Consider the following 15,170-nt stretch of genomic DNA (forward strand, 5'->3'; position numbering starts at 1 on the left):
ACCACCTCAAACAGTGTTTTTTGCTTACGGACGTTTTTTTTTTTATCATCTTCAAACTCCATTGTATTTTGGGCTTAATGTCCATCATACACCCAAGTACCACATTTTGTTTTTTTGACAAAAGTGAGGTACTGCATTGATAAAGTCCAACGGCATTTACATAACGAAATTCATTACAGATAACTTGGACAAAACCAAACTAACCATCTAACTGATACATAACGAGAAAGAACGAGGTGATTAATGTCTTTTATCCCTAGCCAAGGCATCGCTTGACGCACCTTCTACTGAGTGAAAAATTCATATATCCTATAGTTGTCTCAAAAAGATATACATTCTACCCAAGAATTAAAAAAAGACAACAAGAACCCAGACGATCAGATGAATTTCGATCAGAAATGAACACACTAATGAATTTCTAGCAAATCAGCAATAGATACATACTAATCTTCTCAAGCCGCCCAAATAGTAAACAAATCACTTAAATGCGAACTTTATTACTCTCGATCACAAGGAAAGACAACTCTTACAAAGAGAGACAAAAACCGTTGAACGGATCGCAACCCTCACTGCCTCCACCGTTACTGCCACAAGGGCTCCGGCGACGGATTACAAGCGGACAAACGACTCCAGTGACGGCGGAGCCGCCGAACAGAGAGGGTCAGATCTAAAGGAGGAGAAAACGAAAAGAAAAAAAACCATAGGAAAAAGGGGGAAGAAAGAGGAGAGCAAATGGAGGAGGAGGAGCCCGAGGGAGGAGAGGGAGAGGGGCGCCTCCCCCCGGCAGAAAAGTAAGGCAGCTGTGGCTTCTCAAAAACATCGTAGAGCTTTCAAAACCCTAGAAGAATAAGACTGTGGTCCAAGTACCACATTTAAGAGAGAAAAATTGTCGTTATATTTTAGGAAAATTTATCAATCCATTAACCAGATTATATTTTTTTTTAGCCCATTTTACTCTTCGGAGCAAGATAGATAAAGAAATGAATTGAGAACGTGAAATTGGTGAACACGTTTTGGTTTTGGATTGGTTCGATTTTATAAGAATTCGAGGACCGAACCATTACTTTAGAAACTGAGACCCGTGTTTTAGTCTTTGAGATTGGATTGGATTATGACTCCCTGAGATCGACACCTCTTCAAACTCGTTTGTCCCTCTAATAGGCTCGAAATACGAGACAATGCCATGCATCCTTATTAGCAAACCCTAACTAGGTTTTCATCCATTCTTCTACGGCAATACCCTATGCCCACCCACCCCCGAAGGAAGAGACGAAAAACAACCATGGCCTCCAAACAAGGAGAACCCCCGGACCGCATCAGCGCGCTCCCGGACTCCCTCTTATGCTCAATCATCTCTTTCCTCCCTCTTGAATCCGCCGTGGCCACCAGCGTTCTATCGAGCCGGTGGCGACACCAGTGGCGGTACCTCTCTCGCCTCCACATCAATCCCATCAACATGACCAAACAAATCCGAGACGGATTCCAGCGAGCCCTTTTGAAGCCCCGGAATCATCTTTCAAAACAGGAAAATGAGCTGGCCGATGAGATTCTGTTAGCCATTCCTATAATATCTCACGTGCTCTCGTGCCAGTTGGCAAAGAACGCGATCACCGCTTGCAGGATTTCACACTTTTCAAACCACTTTTATAAGGTGTTCGAATGGATCGAACCCCTCCTCGACGGGAAAAAAGGGGGCGGGATTCGAGAGCTGTCGCTGACTTGCCTGGGCTACGCCTTTCTGGAATCCCTGGGGTATTCTTCATCGGCGGAGGAGGAGATGTTTGCATTACCGGCTAGCGCTTTCCGTTGCAAAACCCTCAGGGTCTTGGAACTCAGCAATTATCTGATCGTAAGCGAGTCCCCGTTCAAGCGTTGTGGGAACCTCGTATCCCTCAGGCTGAACGGGGTCGAATTATGCAACGACGCCCTGGAGAAAATAATATTCAACTGCATGTTCTTGGAGGATCTGAGCCTGAGACATTGTATAATTCCTTGGATCAGAATCCGTGACAAGAACTTGAAGTCTTTGGAGGTTCGTGGGATTCGTGTATGTTACTTCACGTTGCGTGCAAAGGGCCTTAGGGTTCTGGTGGTCAATGAACTTTCGTGCCCAAATGGAAGAATGGTAGTTGACTGCCCAAACCTTTCAGAATTCCGAACTTCTAGTATTGATCATCTTGTGAGGTATTCTGGTATTTACATGGTAAGTTCTCTCCTCCCACACTATAATTACATAGGAGTGCTAAACATCTAGCTAGCATTTTGGAGAACTTTTATGCAGAATGATGTAGTCTAAAAATTTATTTCCCCACTTACATGTCTACCGTAGATTTGGAAATGCAATAGTTAAGAGAGCGGATATGATAGCCTTGGGTAGCAGCATTGCAGTGTGGGGAGGGGAAGACCTAAATTGTCATTAGATGCTTTTGTGCGTAAAGATATGAGTCTAATAGGTTTGAGTAAACAAGTAGTCATTGTCAGAGCATAATAGAGAAAAAAGAATATCATTTAGCTGACTCCATGATTGGGACGTAAAGCTCGGTTTGGATTGGCTTTATTTCTCCACTTGGCTAGGGAGTAATATGTTAGTAACAAATACCACAACTCATCATGTACAGAATTTATAAGTCTTCGAAGATAATGTGCAAAGATTAAAAAAGCAAGCACGACGGTAGCACAACGAGGGCTGTGCATCCCAAATAGGTTGTCACCCGCACCCCGACATTTATATGCCACTCAAGACCCCCTAAACAACATAATACAACAAGTTGGCAAGAAGACCTGACCACTTCCTTCTTGCAAGAATAACCCAACTACATGCAGCATCATGACCAAAAGACCTGACCACTTCCTTCTTACTGCATATCTCCCCACCAGGAAGCATCCCCAAATCAGCAGAAGACCCCAAACCTCCCACTTGCAGCATCAGCAATTTAACACTCACAGCATACACAAGACGTCATGACCAAGCCACCATTACAACAAGACTTCATTACATTTCTCATACCACACAGATTAAGTAGGAGTAATTAATAGGGTACTGGCCGAATAAGCTCAAATTAACCTGTTGGCAATCATACCCCTCTTATATACTTGGAAAGTTGATCTCCATTTCATTGATTAAACAATCTTACCCATTAGATTGCAATGATATGATGCCCAATAGGCCAACCTGAACTTTATTATCTCATAGATCTCCTCCCAATTAGGTTGTTCCGGGTTAAACAATAAGAACAATTTCAAATAAGCATCTAAACTTTCACCTCAATGTCTTATAACCACCTGAACTATTTGATTTTTCAAAAGGACACCTGAAGTTAACCACCATTATGAAATTGGGCACTCGAGTCCTATTCTATCCATTTGGTGATGGAAAATGCACACCTGGCCAATTTTTATGATAACTTGGTTCTCTTTTAGCTAAGAAAGCATCTTTTGAAAGGAAATCAAATCACATGCAGAGGCACATGACCACAAAACTCTTGAGGTTTGAACCTCCGACCAGGATTAGCATTGGTCCATGAGGTTTGAACCTCACATTGTCTTCCACATAAGATGCAGAGGCTGTCTTCAATGTTCGAGTTGGAGCTATTGTTGTTGTTGCTACTGTTCATGGTGGGGAGTGAAAGTGCAGAGGAGATGAGGAGAAAAGTAGGGTAATTTCTCTTTGGGAAGGGCAAGTTTTATACGTGTAATGGAGGGGGGGAAGGATATAGGAGAAAAGGGAGGGAAACAAGAGATAGAAAGTGTCCTTTTTCCCTCCAAAATGAAATTGTGTGCTTTGGTTTTTCTTCAAAAGATGTCCTTCCAGCTATAAAGTGTTAAGTCAGCGTAAAAATGGGTTAGTTGTGCATTTTCCATCACGAAATAGACAAAAATTGGACCCGGGTGCCCAATTTCATAACAGTGGTCAACTTTAGGTGGGTTTTTTTTTCTTTTCAAAGAATCAAATAATTCAGGTATTCATGAGACATTCATGTCAAAGTTCAGGTGCATATTTAAAAAATTCCCTAAACAATAAATCATTACGTACCGTCCAAATTGATCACGCCACTGTTGCTGTTACAGGAATGGCAAACCAAAAATTACCAAGGAGGGTCAAATTATTAATTTCTTTTGAACTTCCAAGCACCCCACTTTTCCATCAGAGCAGTAAAAGAACCAGGTTATAAATTAGCCATGATAAGCCCCACCAATTGATGATAGAGGACCAAAACCCCAAAACCTTTGGGCATATTAGCAGAGCATTTATTCTGGAAACTCCCAACAAAACTTATAACTCAAAGTATTTCGATTACTTGATATCCCAAATTCTGCCCAAAAAATCAAAAGATTTGATCCTGCCTAGCCATGCTAGTTAGCCAAGCAAAAAAACTGAACTCTGAGGGGCTAATTAATAGATTTCCATGATAAACATCTCATTGGTGTGCTTAGAAGAGTTTATTCTAAGAATGTAGAAGGCGAACCAAATAGGACTAACTTAATTGATCATTCTTAAACATTCGCTACTGGGAGCTCAAGAGGTAATCCAAATGATTCCCATGGAGGAGTCACTCGTTGTTAGGTTATTTTTTTCTCGTTACAAGGCTATTTCTTGGATTATAGGGTATCGTGCTTGATCTTGTTGCTGCAAACCTTACAAGATTGATGTAATGTCTCATCGTTGTAGCTAGCTCTATGAATGCTAATCGTCTACCGCTTGGGAAAAAAAGAAGGAAAAACCGCATAAAAGTTTATGAGAAGACCCAATATGACATGTGGATCATTTTCCTTTGTTTATCATACTGTAGCTTTTATCTTGTAACGAAGGGATCGCAATAATTTGCAGCCATATACTCATGAAATTATAAGCCACGACATCTTCATTTTCGTGGGATATATAAAATCAAGCACTGTAACTTGATTCTTTTCCTGAATGAAATTGTTACCTATCTCATCATCCCATGCTAACTGATCAATTTCTCTACAGTTACTACTTATTTGGAAAATATTTTGGACAGAGATCCGGATTGTTGTGGATTCTACGTGCACCAGGAATCTCTCTCGAAGACATGAGTCGCGTCAAATTTTATATATGCCCGACATCTGTATTTGTAGCATTGCTTCTTGTTTTTCATCCATGTTTACTAATATTTTCCGATTCTTGTTTTCTAGGAAAGCGATCATCCAAGTAACGATGTCCCCCATGATCCATACAAAGTTCCTTTCGAGAATCTGCGGGTGTTGTGCACCAATTGGGACTTGAACAGTATCAGACACGGAATCATACTTTCATACATTTTGAGAGTGAGCAGGCACCTATACAAAATTCAGATCACAAATAAGGTAAGTTTATTATAAAAAAAAAAAAAAGCTCCAATTTTTTTCAATTTAATTTGTTTTAGAACATTTGTCATTATAGTTCTTTATTTTTTTCGCATCAGGAGCAAGACCCTGACCAAGCCTACCAAGATTCAATAAATCCCAGTCTTGTTTAGTTGTTTCGTGCCCTCAGCACATGTTTTGGGCGTTAAAGGAGCGGTTCGATAGCATCTCATGCCAACTCAGGGTCGTTCGCATTATAGGATTTCGTGGGAAAGATCTCGAAATCAGCTTTGTTTCTTACTTGATTATTAATGCCACAGTGTTGGATGAGCTTGTGATCCAATGCAACGACGACTGTTCAAGAGCAGGAGCGATCGCCACGAGGGGATTGCTGTCGGTGCCAAGGGCTTCAATCGACGTTCGCATAGTCCTGAAGCCAGGGAATGATTACTTGGCCAAGGTTGGTGATGATTTTGGCTATTGGGTATTGACCCTGAAGTAGAAAATGAGTTCGTGTTGAAAATTTTGGGCACGTTTTGTTGCTTACAAATCTTACGCATGCACTTCGTACAAATTATTTCAATTAGACCCTCGAAAATTTGTTTTAACTGAAATATTTGTTTAGCGTTTAAACAAATAAGTTTGGCCAAGGTTGCTAACGTTTTGTTTCTAACGTTTTGATTGATGAGGATATTTTCACTTGGCTCATATATCCGAGAAGAATGCCGAGAAGGTTCCGAGACTGAGAACGAGGCAGAGAAGCTGAGCTACCAAGAGGGTAATTAGACCCTTCTCATCGCAAGAGCAGGCCGAAGATGAACTGGGAAGAAGCGACGACATGACAATTCTCCACGGACCTTACAACAACTATTAGGACACAGAACCCCCCTGCTCGGACACGGACAAATAAGGAGAACGGTATGGGAATGAATTGGCGACCAGCCCACCGCCTCAAGAGACTCCTGTAGGCGGAAGGACTCATTCTGACCGCCTTTGACCCATACGGCCAGGCTGGGCTATGTCTAACACAGTCCTAAGTCTAATAGGAAGGGAGAAGGACGGCTGAAGCCATTACCGAGTGTCAGCCTTATTGCCAAAAGAAATTTATTAATTTTTGAAGAGAAAAAACAAAGATTAAACGGATCAAAGGCAAAGTGAAACGCGCCACCCAAAATCGAAAAAAAAGAGGAAAGCGAGACATCAACCAACGAACATGAACCTGAAACCCAAACACCAACAATCTAGAAGAAAACCAAAACTGAAACACCAACGCTCCTGCTACAAACAACCCAGACCAAGCAATGAGAAGATAAAAACACGTCGAGAAAACCAAAAAAGATAGAGATGATGACTTATTGGGACAAGTCGGAGACGGTGACTAATTGGGTATCCTACTGAAATCCAATCTAAAGGAAGTACTAGAAAATGGAAGCAGAGGGAAGGTTGGAATGAATTTGGAAGAGGTGATTGAGAATTGCAAAGCATTCTGTTTTGCTGGCCAAGAAATTAAGCACCTCAAATTTGCTGCTGTTGACTATGGTTTTGCTGAGTATTTACCCAGAACGCAAGTGCAGGCAAGAGAGGAGGTTTGGCAAGTTGTCGGAAACATGCAATGAACTTAGACTGCTTGAACCATCTAAGTTAACAACTAAAGGATGATCATCGAAGTCTCTCTATAGACTCGAATCCCCAAATCTTCCCCTTATAGCCAAGAGGTACAACCAAATGGACTTAGACAGGTTCAACCATCTCAAAGTTGTAAGTTCTCAAGAACTATAATAACGAAACCATAAACGATAGATGTAGTAGTGAGAGATTAATATATGTAGTTTGAAGAATTAATCGTAAAAACCATTGTTTAAACAGTGAAAAAGAGATTTTATTATTCTTCGAAAGCGATTACAAAAATTAGAAAGATAGGGGCCATGCACCTTTGTTGTAACTCTCCGACCGGAAAATGGAGCTCACTTGATTTTGTGCAAAATATGGTCTCACAAGTCACACCCTTTGCTCAACTATATTTGTATGTATAAAGCTTTTCAAGGATTAAAGGACTGCTCAATTTCTTACCTTTCAAAACTGAAGAGGTAGTTGAGAATGGTGTAATTGTTTTCTTTCTCTTTTAGGCTGCATGTGTGTTGTATCAAGTTCCTTTGTTTGGTTAATGACTAATAAAGCTTTCAGCCGAAACCAACTTAAATGATGAACTCTAGCTAGCAGTTGTTAATTTAGAACGTGCTTGCGGTAGCTGAACTCCAATTTTGAATTTCTAATCTTATATAAGAACGTAATAAATTAATAGAACCATTAAAATCCCGAGCCCTATTCAACCCAATGCAGGATCCGCTCCCAAGATGGAACAAAACCAAAGCCACTTGCGCGCGCTTATTGCTTGGGGCAGCAGGAACATGACATCGAGAATTGTTGCGCTTTCAAGCATAGGGGTGCATGACACATAAAAATTAAAATTCGTAACTAACCATGTATTCGTAATTGCACAAAAAATTGCATGATACAGACCACGTACCATTTCTAACAAAGTCATGTACAATTGGCATTATCGAAGGCATGAGGGGAATGTATATGAATAGTACGATGCCACCCCACTCAACTTCAAAAACCTCGCTCAACCAAGTAATTCAATGCACCAGGGGCACCGGCCGCAACGTGGTGTTCCAAGCTCCTCCACTGCACATTGCAGTGGGGTCCATAAACATTCTCTTGGACTCCATAATAATATGTTGTGGAGAAGGAGCCTGGGCGTAGTGCCCCAGAGGCATAGGATAATTTTTCCTCCCAATCCGACAAAAAAATGGAGTGAGAAGATTGTGAGAATAGATTTTCCGCAATTTGGACCGAGAATCATTTGAACAATGACAGCATGCTCGTGTACTTGGTCAAAAACAATAAATGAGACTATTAGTGTGAAAAGAGACTCAATGAATTGACTTATTTATTGCGGAAAATGACGGTCCATAACGTATTTTGATAATTAGTACCCGCAAAGGATATTTTCAGTATTAATAAATGTTCTCAACATATCTTTAGCGGGTATTAATTATCAAAACACGTCATTGTCCGTCATTTTCCCTATTTATTGTTTTAAAAGAAAAATAATTTTCACACTTTTTATTTATTTATTATGACACTCATTTTCTTGTCTTTTAATTACAAAATGCACACAAAAGTTTCACTAAAAAAAATAAAAAAGAGTGCCATAATAAAATAAGAAAGTGTGAAAATCAAGTACATATTCCATATGTCATCAATGAGCTATTGTAAAATCGAGTCCATCTTGAGATCAACATGAAGAGTCATATATGAGGTATTGTAAAATCGTGTCCATATTCCATATGTCATCAATGAGTAAATGTGATTTCCCACTTACTATTTTATGATGATGCTGTATCTTTTACGTGACTCCATAAAAAGTAAATTTGACCGTATAAGTTTAGCGCCAATCAGTAACAATTCTGGCTCAGCCACTAACATTGTCTAACTTTAGACGTATTTTCACCCCGTTTTTTTTTTTTGCTAAGCGACGTATTTACACCCTGTTGCATGTCTAACCTTGCTTGGAAAATAATTATTCAGTGATCTAGTACTGCCACGTAGTGTCTCAACACATTTTTTCACTACAAATTCATGTTGGGACCATTCACATAGCACTAGACCCCACATAAATGTATGGTTGAGAAATTTGTTGGGAACTACGTGAATTTTTCCCTTGTCAACGGTCAATCGGGCTGGCCCCATCCCTAGATGATATAGAAAGTAACACATAAATGAGAAAATGTTATTGCTTTTTGGCTGCAACGATATATGAATCTTCCTTGTCCAGAAAGTTTTGTTCACATATTTGCACCAGTTTCTACAGTCATTTTACGGGTCAAAAAATAACTTTCAATGTAGTAGGAAAAGCTGATTTTTGACGAGCTCGAGTTTGATTGTGCTGGCTTGTGCTTTTCAGTACTCATTTTCTGTTCTTTGATTGTATTTGACGTGGTTCTGTTTGGCTTTGTTGAATAGATTTTCTTTTGCCGATCAAAAAAACAATCATATTCCTTCCGTCTAAAAATGTTTGTCCGGTTCGCAAAACGATGACTAAAAAATGGTGCATTTCTTTCAAGAAAAAATTCAAATTTTTTTTTTTATAAATTTAAAGAACTCGTCAATATCAAGTGAATTGTTGAAATTTATGGTCGATCGATGCTTTCAGGGACGAACTACTTTGCATGGTTGGGGCCAACACCAAGATTAAACATTACGGATCCTAAACAGATAAAGGAAATCTTTTTTAACTACTAAGTCTTTCACAAGGCAGCAACGAATCCGCTTCGCAAATTACTAATGACTGGGATTATTGCTTCCGACAGTGAGAGATGGGCTAAGCACAGAAAGATCGTTAACCCGACCTTCCAACTTGAAAATTTGAAGGTAATCAATCTCGGATCTAGCTTGACTTAATTAATTTGTTCTAAGCTAAATTTAATTTAGAAATTGATACATATGTTGCAGTAAGCATGCAGGATAAATTTTTTGCAAAAAGGACAGTCTTTTAATACCATGTAATAGTTTCCAATTGTCATATATATATATATATATGCATGTATCAGAGTGTTTTAGAATTTAAATCATGCAAAAAATTTCAATCCCAACCGAAAAGGAGATTTAGATTCATGTGAAAAATGTACGGACGTCATGTTTGATTCAAGGATTATGAAGAAAACAGTTGTGCTACTGACATAGATCTGTTACGCATAAATCGTTATGTGGGGTCCACTACAGGTCCCACACAAACGATCCGAGCCGTTCATTAAATTTAAAACATTTTTTCAAGTCCCCTTAAAAATCAACTCGATCCTATACGTATAGGTGCTCGATCCAATCATCTTTCTTTTCATTTAAGGGTGCTCGATCCTAAACCTGAATGAAAAGTTAAATAATTGGATCAAGCACTTATAGGTATTGGATTGAGTTGGCTTTTTTGCTTGGGCCCTTGAAAAAATATTTTAAATTTAATGAACGGTTCGGATCATTTGTATGGGATCCATAGTGGGCTCTTGTGCACAATCTGTGCGTGACAGATCTGTGTGAGGAGACTTATTGTAATGAAAAATACCCCCTTTTTTTTCTGACGAGACAACGGGTATTATGAAAAATACCCTGAGAACCATATTTCTATGGTTCGGATGCAATTGGAGGGATTATTGACGATGGGAAGGAGATAAATTTGTCTTCACACTGACACATAAATAGCACATGCACATTCTCACTCACACACAGGTACACATTGGGGACCACATCTCTCTTTTCTTTTTAACCACCCGGAACAATCTACGCACATCTCGATTCATCCTGGAGAACCGCGACTCTTTTTCTCATCTCTCCTTGCTCTCTCCTTCCCCATAAGCTTACCACACAAATACACACCAAATTTATACATAATTAATCTCACACAATTCACCACAAAACTTAAACGTACCTTCGCGACCCCAACCCCCAAATTGTTCACCAAACAAGAACCAACTAGCCTAGACCCCTCTCATTAATCACGACACTCTTTGTCTTTCAAGTCTCAACTTCCTCACACACAAACCCTACACAAATAAGCAAACGCTTATCTCCAGCAATTATATATCTCGTCGTTGGACTAGCGATCTTGCATGCATAGTACTTATATATGTATATCCATTGGACAAGCGATCCCACAAAAAGAAAATTTAGGGAAGTGTGAATCATATTCAATGCTACAAGGATCTATACTACCCTGACCAACCCAATTGTTCAGCAAGATTTTCAACTTCTACTCTTGAAGAGTTGAACTCACAATCTAACTGCAGTACCTAAGTACAACTACCTCACGATGGAGTCAACTTCCTCACTTTTCTATGAAGGTTCACTGCCGGTTCTGAGTTAAGTCGAGTAAGGCGGCGGACTTAAGCCCCCAAAATTTGGCCAAAAATTAGGGCCCCTATACTTAGAACCGTAATATATATTTAATTAGTGGCTTCTAGTTACCAGAGGAGATAGCTAGCCAAGTGGTAAGTTTAAGTCTTGATGTCCAACAGATTCAAGGTTCAATTCTTAGCCCAAGCAACTCTCAACTTTTTTTCCCCTTCTTTCGTTTTCCTTGAGGTTTAATTTTTTTTTTTTAAAGAAAAATAGGGTCCCTGTTTCACAAGTTCGACTTAGGCCCCAAGAATCTCAAGGCCGGCCCTGTGAAGGTTAGATAGTACATATATATAAACATTTGTTTGCTATTTGCCAATCAAATAAAGCTAGCTGATTGTAACAGGCAAAGCTGACCTAAGGTTAAGTTATCTTTGATGAAATTGGCTTCCCACACAAGTATAAGATGGGTACTGTTTTTCTGTCTATTTGGTATTTGTCATAGCTTTTGTTACCAGCAATGTACTCAAGTTGTTGTGAGATGACAAGCAAATGGGAAGCGTTGGTCTCAACAAAAGGGTCGTGTGAGCTGGATGTATGGCCTTATCTTTGTAATTTGACAGCGGATGTGATTTCTCGAACAGCATTTGGTAGTAACTATGAAGAAGGGAAATTGATATTTGAACTCCAAAAAGAACAAGCTCATATTGTGATGCAACGTTTGCAGTCAATTTACATTCCCGGATGGAGGTAAGACCGAAACATGTAAATTTGTATATACATTTGTGTGCGTGTACAAATACAATTCATTGCAGTTCAAATTTTGTTCTTTTTACAAGTATTCATATGTTCAAGATTAATTTACTTGCTCATAGGTTTCTACCGACCAAGACAAACAAGAAGATGAACAAAATATACAATGAAATGGGAGCTCTATTGCACAATATGATCAACAACAAGCTGCGAACGATGAATGGAGAAGATGGTTGTACTGACTTGTTAGGTATGATACTGAAATCATATCTGAAAGATAAGCATCAGAAACAGGAAAGCCAGAACATCACGCTAACAATTGAAGATATAATCGATGAGTGCAAGGTATTCTACCTTGCTGGGCAAGAAACCACCGCAGTTCTACTTGTTTGGGCAATGGTCTTGTTGAGCAAGCATCAAAAGTGGCAAGCTCTGGCTAGAGAGGAGGTATTGGTTGTGTTTGGGGATAACAAACCAGTTTTTGATGGGTTAAATCAGCTCAAAACTGTAAGTATTCATTCATTAATTTATTATGGAAATGAATTCAACTTGACTAATAAAATTTTCAACTTGCCTCTGATAGGAAGTGTTTACAAGTTTTCTTTTTTCATTCAAAAAAAAAAAAAAAACCACGACATAGTACTAATAAAAAGTATTTTTTGACAAATACTACGATGAATATGAACTACAAAAATATCAAAAACATATTTGCGAATATCTACTATATACCTGCATACATCAACGAGAAGAAATTTGATTACCAAAAGGTAAAATATAGAGTTTTTCAAAATTTTCACATGTTTATATTTCCGAAAATGAGAATGACAAAATTAAAGAAACAGAAAATTCAAACAAAATAGCCACATGATCTATATATATCTGTTACCATATACAGGTAACCATGATCCTCCACGAAGTTTTGAGGTTATACCCACCAGCAACCTATATTCTTCGTAGCGTGAATAAGAACACAATGATTGGAGGACTTGCCCTACCAGCTGGAGTGGAGATTATTGTGCCGACTATCGCAATTCACCATGATCCTGAAATATGGGGAAAAGATGCAAACGACTTCAAGCCGGAGAGGTTTTCTGAAGGAATTTCTAAGGCAATGAAGGTCCCAGGCACATTCCTTCCATTCGGCGGGGTTCCCAGAATATGCATTGGACAAAACTTCGCACTAGTGGAAGCAAAAATAGCCTTGGCAGTGATTCTAAAACGCTTCTCTTTCCAGCTTTCTCCTTCCTACGTGCACGCCCCTTCCCTTGTGTTGGCAGTCCAACCCCAACACGGTGCTCGTTTGATCTTGCAAAAGATAATCTAGGATCCCAACATATACTATCAAAAAAAGTAAAGGGATGAATTGAAGTGTTTTGGCTCGATTTTGGAGCTGTCTAGATCAGTTTTTCTCTCTTATTTGTTTTCTTTATTTGGTTTGGTTTCTCCATTTGCTTTTCGGATATGTTTGGTTTGTTGTTTTCCCAATATCATGGCCATCAACAATCGCCGGGTTGCCGTTGGGTCCTTCGGGGGCCCGCCGCACAACATGAATGACAAACTTACCCGCCCGGTTATAGCTGAATCAAAGTTCTTGGTTCATGTAATTTTACTCTACCATGTTAAAGCATCCAACTCCAAACCAATTGGCTAAAAGTGGAGAGGCCGCCCAGGCTCATATAATAGTATTGGAAAAGATAATTAACTAATGTGGGACAAACGGATCACAATGAAAGAAAGTGCAACTATGGCACTAATAAAGGGGAAAAGCCTCCGAAAGTCTAGCTCTGATACCATGTTAAAGCATCCAACTCCAAACCAATTGGTAAATAGTAGAGAGGCCGCCCAGGCTCATATACTAGTATTGGAGGAGACAATTAACCAATGTGGGACAAAATCCCAACACTCCCCCGCACATGCAACCCCTGACTCGCACGTGGAGAAGTAAACAAAGGATCCGGAACACACGGATCACAATGAAAGAAAGTGCAACTATGGCACAAACAAAGGGGAAAAGCCTCCGAAAGTCTAGCTCTGATACCATGTTAAAGCATCCAACTCCAAACCAATTGGCTAAGAGTGGAGAGGCTGCCCAAGCTCATATACTAGTTTTGGAGGAGATATTTAATCGATGTGGGACAAATCTCAATAGAGTGGAGAGGCCGCCCAGGCTCATATACTAGTATTGGAGAAAATAATTAACCAATGTGGGACAAATCCCAACACTCCCCCGCACGTGCAACCCCTGACTCGCACGTGGAGAGGTAAACAAAAGATCCGGAACACACGGATCACAATGAAAGAAAGTGCAACTATGGCACAAACAAAGGGGAAAAATTGATACCATGTTAAAGCATCCAACTCCAAACCAATTGGCAAAGAGTGGAGAGGCCGCCCAGGCTCATATACTAGTATTGGAGGAGATAATTAACCAATGTGGGACAAATCCCAATACTCCCCCGCACGTGCGACACCTGACTCGCACATGGAGAGGTAAACAAAGGATCCGGAACACACGGATCACAATGAAAGAAAGTGCAACTATGGCACAAAGAAAGGGGAAAAGCATCCGAAAGCCTAGCTCGGATACCATGTTAAAGCATCCAACTCCATACCAATTGGCAAAGAATGGAGAGGCCGCCCAGGCTCATATACTAGTATTGGTGGAGATAATTAACCAATGTGGGACAAATCCCAATATGTTAAAGCATCCAACTCCAAACCAATTGGCAAAGAGTGGAGAGGCCGCTCAGGCTCATATATTAGTATTTGAGGAGATAATTAACCAATGTGGGACAAATTCCAACACTCCCCCGCACGTGCAACCCCTGACTCGCACGTGGAGAGGTAAACAAAGGATCCGAAACACACGGATCACAATGAAAGAAAGTGCAACTATGGCACAGACAAAGGGGAAAAGCCTCCGAAAGTCTAGCTCTGATACCATGTTAAAGCATCCAACTCCAAACCAATTGGCTAAGAGTGGAGAGGCTGCCCAAGCTCATATACTAGTTTTGGAGGAGATATTTAATCGATGTGGGACAAATCTCAATAGAGTGGAGAGGCCGCCCAGGCTCATATACTAGTATTGGAGAAGATAATTGACCAATGTGGGACAAATCCCAACACTCCCCCGCATGTGCAACCCCTGACTCGCACGTGGAGAGGTAAACAAAGGATCCGGAACACACGGATCACGATGAAAGAAAGTGCAACTATGGCAC

General features: G+C 40.0%; 2 protein-coding genes across 2 annotated transcripts; both read left to right on the forward strand.

Moving 5' to 3' along the window:
- The first annotated feature begins 1,116 nt into the window (after positions 1–1,116).
- On the forward strand, positions 1,117–5,958 carry LOC131329503 (putative F-box protein At1g67390). The gene is made up of 3 exons (XM_058362646.1): positions 1,117–2,203; positions 5,155–5,325; positions 5,424–5,958. The coding sequence occupies exons 1-3, from the start codon at positions 1,244–1,246 to the stop codon at positions 5,475–5,477; spliced, it is 1,185 nt and encodes a 394-aa protein (XP_058218629.1). The 5' UTR covers positions 1,117–1,243; the 3' UTR covers positions 5,478–5,958.
- LOC131328702 (cytochrome P450 72A397-like) lies at positions 5,498–13,566 on the forward strand. Its single transcript, XM_058361611.1, has 5 exons — positions 5,498–5,764; positions 6,717–6,878; positions 11,702–11,946; positions 12,072–12,456; positions 12,845–13,566. The coding sequence occupies exons 1-5, from the start codon at positions 5,498–5,500 to the stop codon at positions 13,271–13,273; spliced, it is 1,488 nt and encodes a 495-aa protein (XP_058217594.1). The 3' UTR covers positions 13,274–13,566.
- The last annotated feature ends 1,604 nt before the right edge of the window (positions 13,567–15,170 follow it).

Source organism: Rhododendron vialii, chromosome 6a (genome assembly GCF_030253575.1).
Source record: "Rhododendron vialii isolate Sample 1 chromosome 6a, ASM3025357v1".
Taxonomy (NCBI): domain Eukaryota; kingdom Viridiplantae; phylum Streptophyta; class Magnoliopsida; order Ericales; family Ericaceae; genus Rhododendron; species Rhododendron vialii.